Raw genomic sequence first — 10647 nt, forward strand, 5'->3', positions numbered from 1 at the left:
ATTTAAATAAAACCAATAAAAAAATAAATGACTTAATATTTAACATCATTAAAAATTATTTAGATTTAAGAGAGAAAAAGAGAATAAATGCCACCTAAGTTTATGCTTGTTCAACTAGATTTAAAAATAAAAATATAAATTAAGAACATGTTAATTAAGTAATATAATGAGAGGTGTTGGAATACCATAAATGCGTGAGTTTAAGATACTAAAAGAAAATGCTTGAAAAAAATGTATATACGAGAACTTTAGGATGAATTTTCTTGAATAGGAAATGATGGGTTCAAAAAATTGAGCCTACATCAAAAAACAAAAAAAAATGAAACAGGGAAAAAGAAAAGAAAAGGAGAAAAATGTGAGTTTCCAAATACATTTGAAAATTTGAGAAATTAGACATTAGAGAAGGGATTTGAAAAGACTAAAACAATGTTAAGGAAAATGATTTTTTTATGTTTGATTTTACTATGAAAAATAAAAAAGAAAATTAAATATAATTTAAATTATTAAAAAATTTCCATATATTAAAGTTATTTAATCTTTATATAAAAAAGTTAAATTAATGAAAAAAATTAGAAGTAATATATCAAAAGTATTTATTAACTTTAAATATATTTTAAATTTTTTTCTCTTTTTGTTTTTTCACTCGTATATATATATATTTTTCAAATTTGTGGGGAACAAAACATAACCTAAATGAATCAAATCCTTTATTCCTAAAGGGATTAGTCGTTTTAATCTTTTATAATTTAGGGAGGGCAAAAAGTCCCCAATAATCTTGGGAGATTTAAATTTTCCTTAAAAGGCAATTTTCTTAAGATGAATTTCCAAGAATGTATCATTTTCTAGATCCTAGATTTTGTATTCTCCATTTTCACTGTTGCTCACTCTTAACGTTTAAGCATTGTTGGATGGTTGCCTTTAGATTAGGTGGCGGTTGTTGGACTTGTTGAATTCTAGTCTTCTAGACACTGCAGAGAACACCTTATTTAACTTCCCCTCCTTAAGTCATGGGAAGTGGTGGGCTCTGCGTGTTGACACATTTTTCTTTCAACCGAATAGGGATTGATTAGAGTGGGGTGGCCAGTTTGGCTGACCCTCTTCCCACAGTCAAATCAGTCATGGGGTTGAATTGCTGTGGAACTTACAGAGAGTTGGATGCATTGGCCATGTGGATGGTTGAATTACTCAAGCTTGCCCACATCTAATTAATATACCATTAGACAATGATTATGAATTCGTTGATTTATTTGTAAGATCTTAATCACACCTTAGTTATGGGTGATTTGGTGGGTGGGAAAAGAGATATGATTGAAATTCCCAAAGGTGGCTTACATATGCCTACATAAGGCAATCCCCCCATCATTTTCTTTTTCCTTATGTTCTCCCCATTTCTCCAGCTCTTTGCTTCTTGTCTTCACCTCTCGGCTCTTGTCAGTTGTCGGATGTGGCATTTTAGTTCACCAATTTGAAATTCCCCCAGTGTGAAGGTTATAATTCTTTTTTATATGGGTCAATTGTAGCTCATACATTCTATGGAAGGCTATATCCCCTTGAATCATGTGAAGGTGAGGCTTTGCTTACACCTTGATTGCTTTTCTCAGTTGTACTAAAATATAACAACCTAATTGCTAGTTATGACCTTGACCAAGAAAAAAAAAACATCAAAGAAAGGATTCCTATGGCTTATAGTACTCCTTGTGTCATCTTGAGAGATTAGCATAATGGAATTCCACAATGCTAGTCTAAGATGATTGGTTTACCAAGATCTTAAGGTGAAAATGATGTACAAGTTGGTTTTCAATGAATTAAAATTATTTCAAGAAAAAATAATTTACTAGAATATTGGTTTCTGATTAATTGATAAAATATGACAACTCCACCATCCAACTTTGAGAATACGGATTGGAGCAAACAAAGACTATTATTTATGGTGATCTTAGGGTTTAAGAATCCTTTCTCGTTTGAAATCAACTTGAGAACTAGAGTTGCATTGAAAACCTAATTTTGTTCTTTTTAGTTTTGATTCCTAATTACCATATAATGAATGAAATCTTATTAGGGTTTAAGTTTAGCTTTTCAATCCATTTATACTCCTATAGATTTGTCTTCGGATGGATAACAATAAATAAAAAAAACGATAACTAGTGATCAAGGGGTTCCAAGAATTACTAGTATCCAGTAAAATACTACTATATATACTATTCCCTAATCTAAACACATGGAACATTTCAATTTGATTAATTTTTGCCTAAACCACTAATCAAATCGATTGTAATTTCTATTCCTTATTGTTCTTGTTCTACTCTAACCCTAAGCTTTCACATTTCACACCTTAAGAAGGCTTTTAGCCTCTTATGAAGGTGTTGTTACTCACGAATCCATAGAAGAATAGCAAAAAGACATGTTGAATCAAAATTAACTAAAAATAATTTTCAAGTAGAAAACATAAAGAACAAACCCAGGAAGTCTTCAAAGTCTTCTAGGTACTCTATTCAAAGAAAAAAAATCTATAACCTACAATTGTTAAGTTTAGATGGTAAAAATAATCCTAAGACACATGGCATAGCCACCAATAATATTAAAAAATAAGCAATATTATCTCAAATAATCATAAAAATAACAAATTTTGAGCAAATTAGAGTCATTTCCAAACTAGGTTGGTGATGGAGAAGTTCCAAAAATCAAATGGGAATGGCCTAGAGAAGTTCTATTCAAAATCTAAAGGTTTTATTCAAAATTGAAAATGGCCATTCAAAATGAGAGTGCCTAGTTTCAAAATTATACATGGATTTTGAACAAGGCTTTTAGGTATCCCATTTTGGTTTGTTTCAGTTCAAAATTGATCAATTTCAAACTAAATTTCTAGTGCTTCCATCATTGTCTTGCTTAGTTCAAAATTGTTAAAGAGAATTTGAATTGAATTTCTCGCTATTGTTTTTCTTACTTATTTGAGTTCAAACATCATCTCAAACTTCAAATTGAGCTTCTAAATTCAATCCTATTGTTCTCTTGATCTTGCCATGTCCATTTCCTTCATTCCTTGGCTTTGGCTTTAAGTTTCCTCCAATATGGTTGTTTAGTCTCTCCATCCTTTCTATAGGCTTCATTGCTCACCTTTTATGATTATGCCTTGATTTCATGCCCTTGCTTTGTTTCTTCTCATTTTCCACATACCTCAAGTCCATCTTTTATGAGTGTTTGATCCATTTTTCTACCTTGGTTAATGAGTTTTCATTCATTTGCTTTCTTTGTATTCCTTTATCCTACATTTAACTCAAAATAAACATTAGTTTCATAGCTAGAGTCATGACATCAATTCAAGCTAAGTTGGATGATTTGAGCCTTGTTTTTATCTAAATCATGTTACTTATGTACCATTGGAGACGTATTTGGATTCCAATTTGTTAGACTAAGGTTTGATTAATCTCATGTTTTGATGATAATTAAAAAACAAGATTTGGATCTAATGATCATATTCAAGTGTGATAAGTAAGAATATCTTCTTCGAACCTTCACAAAGAAGATACATGGAGTAAAAAAGGAATTCAAGAAGAATGAAGAAAATGTTTATTAAGTTTATCACTAGGATACTTTATGTAAGATGATAGGCACACTAAGTTAATATTGCATATTTTTATTAATCATCAAAACATTAATCCATAAGTTTTTAATTGGTTTTATAATTTTATAATTCGGATGAAAATCTTTTTTAGGATAGAAATGTTATGATAAAACCCTAAAAAACAAGACATGATGCAACAGAGTTAGACATGACTTTCCATTTGCTATTTGGTTTTTGCATTGATATGGATTTGAACATTCAAACTCAAATCACTTGTATTGTACATAACTTAGATGCATTAGGAGTTGCATAAAAGAAACAAATCATGAGTTTCTTGCAAGATAAGAAGTGGTTCACAATCAATTATAGGATTTGAGTAATCTAATAAAGATTATAGTGCATTACTTTCTAATTAGAGGATGACTTATCTTGACTGTCATGATAAGTTTTCTGTAGTGAGTGTACTAGTGTGTTTAGTTACATATTGGATAGGGGTAATGGTGAATCGTGATGTAAAACTATTAGGTTTTCATGATTCACTAAACTACTATATTGCATTAATTCTCAACCTTGAGATGACATTAAGCTTATACTAAAATCAATAGGAGACTTTGACCTATAGGGGAGACCCTAAAGTGGTCATATATTCCTTATGAATTGAGTCGCTATTGATGAAGATTAGTGAAAACAAGTATTCTTTATAAAGACATCATAATATCTCTTGGGATTAAGACAACATATTCCTTTGGATAATGTAGAGGACATGTGATCATGAAATCTATGGTCATAATAATTCTTTAAGTAAAATTTGACATATGTTCTTTGTGTGTTAGAGTATGTCAGTTGATCATATAATATGAGGATCTACAATTCAAGGATTGTAAAAGTAATATTAATTGGTTGATAACACTATTATGTTATATTACAGACATCAGTTCACAAGGAGTCTGTATGCAATGAATAGTAAGTCATGACTCTAGGTTTTGTCTTGTTATAATTTCATAGGATACTAGAGTGTAGTTGACTCTCTTTGGTAAAAATGGATTCTTAAGGAAGCCAATATTTTCCTATGGGTCTCAATGGTCTTTGTTCAAGTTTGTAGTTCATGGTATCACATTTTATTTTAGGTTTGTAATTCATAAGTGTGCATAAGAGTGTTTTAGTAAAAATGTCATGTTGCATTATATCTTATGAATGGTCTTTTTGGATTGGTGGTTTGGGCTAATTAATTAATTAGAGCTCGTTAAGGCTAATTAATTAATTAAAACCTAAGTGGATTAGATTAGGCAAACCAAGTCTAGTTTAGGCTCAAGTCACTTAATCTCATAGAGAACCCTATATAAACCCCCTTAGGGGTTTAAGGTTTAAGGTTCAAGGTTTTTAAGTGTTTGTTCATTGTCTTCTAAATAGATATTAAAAGAAACCCTAGCCACCCTAAAGAAAGGAAGAGGAGCTCATTATTCTCTTGTGTTTGGATCCATCAAGAAAGAGATTGAGTAGAAGATTGTTAAATAAATAAGCTATATATAACAACTATCGCAGATTTGACATATTATCCGGATTTGATCTAGGAACATCAAAATTGCAAGTATGGTTTTTCTAATCTCTATATTTAGTATCTATTTTGGTTATTTCTTTTTGTTGTTCTTAGATCTAGAGAAGCTCAAAATAGATTGCATGTATGCACTCTACATGATTTAGGGCCAGAGAACAAGGTAATTCGAGGTTCCAAACAAACCATGAAATTGACAAGCCACTTAAGTTTATTGCAAACCTATATAAACCTAAGGGTTAGGACTTCAATTTTTTTAGTCTTTCTATTCACTCCAAAGAGAGAAACATTATAGCTAACAACCAACCCTAGAGAGGATTCCACCCTAATTCTATAATTCCTAGTGTTACGATTCAAAGAAAAGTCATTACAGCGAAAGATCGTAACATTTGTGAGATCTGCAACAATTAGCCCGCTTTTGACATATCTTTTCATTGACATGATCTAATATAGGAATATCATTATCTCAAGTATGATATTTGCTCTCTAAATATATATTATTTATGGTTTTGTTGTCATGATTTTCCATTATATCTAGAGAGCCCTAGGACTAGTAGCATACACCTTGAGCGATTTACGACTAGGAATGGAATGATCTAGGGATTCCCAACATATCCCATCCAAGCTTTCAAAGCAAGTAATAAAGGAGGGTAGGAGTTGGTGAACCATAGGAAGGTTGGTCCATACAGGCTTGAAGGGAAGACTTTGCACAATAGACAATTGTTATCATGTGCTAGTATCATCATATGTGGAATTTGCACTGAAGTGTTTGAGTGAATCATTGATATTGTTAAACATGTTGAATTTGAGAACTGTGAACTTTTTAGGGATTCCTCTTAGAGCATTTCTTCTATGAATAGTGTTGAAATGATTTTGCACATAGGATGTAGGGTTGTTGTTTCAGAAGTCCTACTCAACATCCATTGTGGCACCTCCTCTTATTGAACTTTGGTGCTCACAAAAGTTTCCCTTCAAGCTGAGGGATCTTAGGATTGCTTGTCACTTGGTGTGCTTAGTCCTTGGAATCCGCAAAATCTTTTTCCCATTCTTTTTTCTTTTTTTCTCTTTTCATTCTTTTACATGCAACTTCTTTTCCATGGCTATAGTGTGGGACGTTGTTGACTAGCATCGTCTTGACTACTTTTAAGCCTTGTGTTCTTCTATGCCAACATTTCATTTCTTTTAGCTAGTTCATTATTTATTCCTAAAGCTCTATAGAGGATGGTAGTTCTTCTTTCACTTGCCCCCTGCTTGTGCAAGAGTACACCATGATTGTGGTTTTAGGTTTTTTGTTAGCTTCCCATAAATGATGGAAATTTGTTGTATCATTTTCTTCAATCTTTTCAAGTGATGAGCTCTGTGTGGTCACATGTTTTTCCTACAAAATGATAGGGATTGGTTACAACGGGGTGACTTCTTTAGTTGACCTACCCCCAACTAACGAGTTAGCTATTAGGTTTTCTACAAAGAAGAAGAGAACATATAAATCAACTGAAACATGTGTAGAAGAACATACCTTTAGTGTTTAATTGTTGTGGATTTTATAGGGATTTATGGTTAGGTTGATTGAGCGCATTGGCCATGCTTGTGGTTGAATGGCCTAGCTAGGCTTGCCTATACCTCATATATGCCTCATCAGCAAATGACTATAGGGTTCTTTGACTTGGGGATAAGGTTTAAGCATATTATAATTATGAGAATGATATCCAATCAAATTTAATGTCCATCCCATCGTATTGAATACATCTATCACTGCTTAGGTGTCATTCTATATACAAGGAGTGTCTTTTTATTTATGCATTGGGCATTTGTCTTAAACCATCCTAGCTTAACCTGACCCATGACTTCCTAGACACATGTATCGGTTTATTTTTGCGCCCTTACACCTTGTGATTAATTTAGAGGCGTATAATTTAAAATTTACCAAGATCCTAAATTCCCATTCTGGTATATATTCTCAAACTCCATAACCTATATATGCTCCTAAGCTTACCATTTCAAACTGCCATAGTTTATTAATGGATTTAGATTTTATGTACCTTGCATCCAATTGGAATCTAAATATATCATTATACCAGAAAGGGTTTCCTTTGATGGCTTTTTAATTCATATCAAAGACCCATTCATATGGGGATTTAAAATCTCTTAATAGGACAAAAGAAGCAAGTTGCTTATAGGTTAACTCCTAACATTTTCCATATGATAAAAGTAATGAACAAATACCCTATCCAATCATCGCTAAACTAGAAGAATAATATGATCGAAGTGCAGCATGATCAATTTTCTTTGTTCTATCTTCCTTTTTTTTCATTCTTCTTTTGAGTAACACATGAATTACCACGACCCACAAAAAATTAAATCGATCCCAACGCATAGGTTTCCTAATTACCCATATGATCTGCACAACCAATTACTAAGGTGGACAAACATTTGGGGTTCAGATTGATAAAGGACATGGGCATAGAGAGTCATGGACTTTGGTTATGAACTGTCTTTTGGAGTTAGGAAAGTTCCAATGTTTTTGGGGCAGAGAGTGGGGGCATGAAGAAGCAAAACCTACTCGAAGTTGGACTGTAACATATATAGGTATTTGAACTCTACATACATGCAGTACCTCACCAAAAAGACAAAAAAAAAAAAAACAAAATGGTACATAAACCAATCTAGGAGCTATCTATAAGCCTGTGAAGTCCAAGCAGAAGCACTGTACAAGCCAGTATCCTTCCATCCAAGCCTCAGTGTCCCTTCTCCCTGTACAAGGCTATAACCATGTGCCGGAGGGAACATGTTCAGTATCAGCTGTGCTTGAGCCATGGCGTTTCCGCTCATCGGCACTTGTACAAAGCAATTCCTTGCTGCCATTTCACTTCTCCATTGCCTAAACTTGTCCTCTCCGCTCCTCGCTGGCCCCCCTATTGCCATTATGTTGTTTATCTCCCGATAAAGAAGGCAATGCTCCACCCGATGCCTACCAGGATCGTCGCTTGGAAATGAAGCCCCCAGTGAATCGAAAATGGTCGAGTAGTAGTGAAGAGAACCAACAAAACGGTCTAAAAATGACCCACCATGGGATATTTCTTGTTCAACCAGTGTGATCACTCTGGGAGCCAGCTCTTCCAGTAGCCTTATCGTCTTCCAATCGGGTCCTGTCGCATCGTATAAGGAGTGCTGCAGCCAGTGCACAGCTAGGGTTTCTCCGCGCCGGATTTGCAGAGATGTAATATCGTTGATCTCTCCAAATTTCTTTGCGACGGGGTGGAACTCGAATGAGAGTCCAAGCCGCCTGGCGAAGTTGGAGAGCTGCTTTCCTGTCTGGGTGAGGAGCTCGATGGAAGAGCCCATGCCGGTCATTCTAATGTGCGGAGGACCCTCGATGCGGGTGGCCAGGATGTGGAAGAGGGCCGGCCATTGAAGGCCTTGCATGATGTCGAGGTCGATGATATGAACCATGTCCCGACGATGGAAGGCCTCGAGAATGGATTGGTTGGAGGTGAAGTGTGCAAACTTGATGAAAGGGGAGATGTTGTTGAAGATTTGAAGTGAAGAATGGACAGCCTTATGGCTGATCAGAGGCGAGCAAAGCCCTAACCATGAATTAATGACTCTGCTAGCCATGGCCTTGGCGAAATAGGACACAACCCTCTCGGCACATGATGCTCCATAAGGAGAAGCCATTTGAGTCAACTCAAGCAGCATCCTATGCGCTTCCCCTAAATTATCAACCGATATCGCCACCGCACACTCCAGAAGAAGCGCTATCAGGCCCAAGCCATGTTCATCCAGCCTACTCAATCCTCCATTGATATCTCCAGTACTCAAGTTATTACTTTGACTTCCAGCTGCCTCATTCCCCCATTGAAGCACCGGGGCAAAGCTCCCTCCCACGATTGTCACCTCTTCGGTCTTCAAGCCCTCACCAACAGTCTCCGGCAGGTCCTCTATAAGCTGCTTGGTGACATGTTCCACCCACTCCGACAGCTCGTTCTTCTCCAAGTTAGATCGGTTTTCGACCACCATTGGCTTGGGAAAATTGCTGGAACTTGCACCCTGAAGCCCAATGATATTATACTCCCATTGTTCATGGGGCTGGATCAAATCAAGAGCCCCATGAACAACTTCAAATCCCCCCTTCATAGTCAACCCAATAGCCGAAGTTAAGTTCCCAGAAAGGCAGAGAGAGAGAGAGAGAGAGAGAGAGAGAGAGGTTGTTATGAAGAGTTGGACAACATTTTTAAAGGGTGGAGAAGGGGTTGATGGGGCAAAGAAATGGTGACTGAAAAGCAGAAAATTAGAGAATTGTTTAATGGAGGAGGATAGCCGGCATAGCCAGGACGTGTATAAAAAGATGAGAGGCAAAGGGCCAAAGAAAACACGTCAGTCTGGTAGTGATTTTTCTCATTGTTAACTCGGATTTTTGAGATTAGAAATATGCAAGTGATTGAAGCTTTGAGAATTATAAAATGGGAGTGGAATTGGAAAGATGTGGAGAGGACAACCACCCTCCATTTTAAATATCACAAACTAACGGTAAATGATTGCCCATTTCCTTAATTTAAATATTTTTAATACAAAAAAAATACTATAGTTGCTTTTCCCAGAATGACTCCCAAACAGACCTTTAAAAATTACGTAAATCAGAAAAATAAATAAGAAAGACTACCAAATCCTCTTATTATAATATTTAGAAAGATGCATGCACTGATGCACCAGATGATCTCTGAATGAAAATTATTGGATGTATTTTTAGTTGTTAAAGGGTCTTCAAACTCAGATTGATGTGCTTAACTATATTTGTTTAGACTAAGGTACAACATCATGCTTCACTTTACCCGGCCAAAATGTCTGGTTAATCAATAAAATACATGGGTGAGAAAGGTAAGAAAAGGTAAGAAACCGTGAGAAGTATAATAATATATATCGAGAGAGACATGCACCACATATTCCATGAGGTATTATAATAAATATATTTACGTTTTATATTTGATATTTGAATTATTTTAGAAATTAGGAGGCTTGAGAAAAATAAAAAGCCTTCACTTTCACTTTTTTAATCAAGTGTTTGGAATCAAATTATATACATGAGAAGCAATTGTGTTAAAATTGGAAACGACCAATGACCAACTACTGATTCAATACTTATAAAAAGGATAACGGTGGAATGAGTGTTTTCTGGTACTTGTTTTGTCTTATTAATACTAATTACTAATTCAATGCTTACAAAAAATGTGAGTTGGAATAGAAATGATAATAGAACGAGTCTTTTTGGGTGCTTATTGTGTTTTTAATAAAACAAAAGTTAAGATAAATAAATTGAAGATGGACTTGAAATGTTCTTCTTTATTTTTTCAATATGAAGAGGACCAAGTATTGTCTTGTCTTACCCAATCCTATACCAATTAATTTTAAAAAATAATTTAATTTAAAATTATTATTTTTCCATTGTCTCACACATACATATATATATATATATATATATATATATATATATAATTTTTAAAGAAAATTAAAGGATGGAACCAATTATAAGAAATTC

The 10647-nt window shown here is 34.5% G+C and overlaps 1 protein-coding gene across 1 annotated transcript; it reads right to left on the bottom strand.

Annotated features, from left to right (window-relative positions):
* Nucleotides 1-7671: 7671 nt before the first annotated feature.
* Nucleotides 7672-9593, bottom strand: LOC117917943 (protein SCARECROW-like). The gene has a single exon (XM_034834424.1). The coding sequence runs from the start codon at nucleotides 9246-9248 to the stop codon at nucleotides 7785-7787; it is 1464 nt and encodes a 487-aa protein (XP_034690315.1). The 5' UTR covers nucleotides 9249-9593; the 3' UTR covers nucleotides 7672-7784.
* Nucleotides 9594-10647: the final 1054 nt, after the last annotated feature.

Source organism: Vitis riparia, chromosome 7 (assembly GCF_004353265.1).
Source record: "Vitis riparia cultivar Riparia Gloire de Montpellier isolate 1030 chromosome 7, EGFV_Vit.rip_1.0, whole genome shotgun sequence".
In the NCBI taxonomy this organism is placed as follows: Eukaryota; Viridiplantae; Streptophyta; class Magnoliopsida; order Vitales; family Vitaceae; genus Vitis; species Vitis riparia.

Coding starts and splice junctions, on each gene's coding strand:
- LOC117917943 (XM_034834424.1), bottom strand. CDS start 9,248: ATGAAGGGGGGATTTGAAGTTGTTCATGGGGCTCTTGATTTGATCCAG.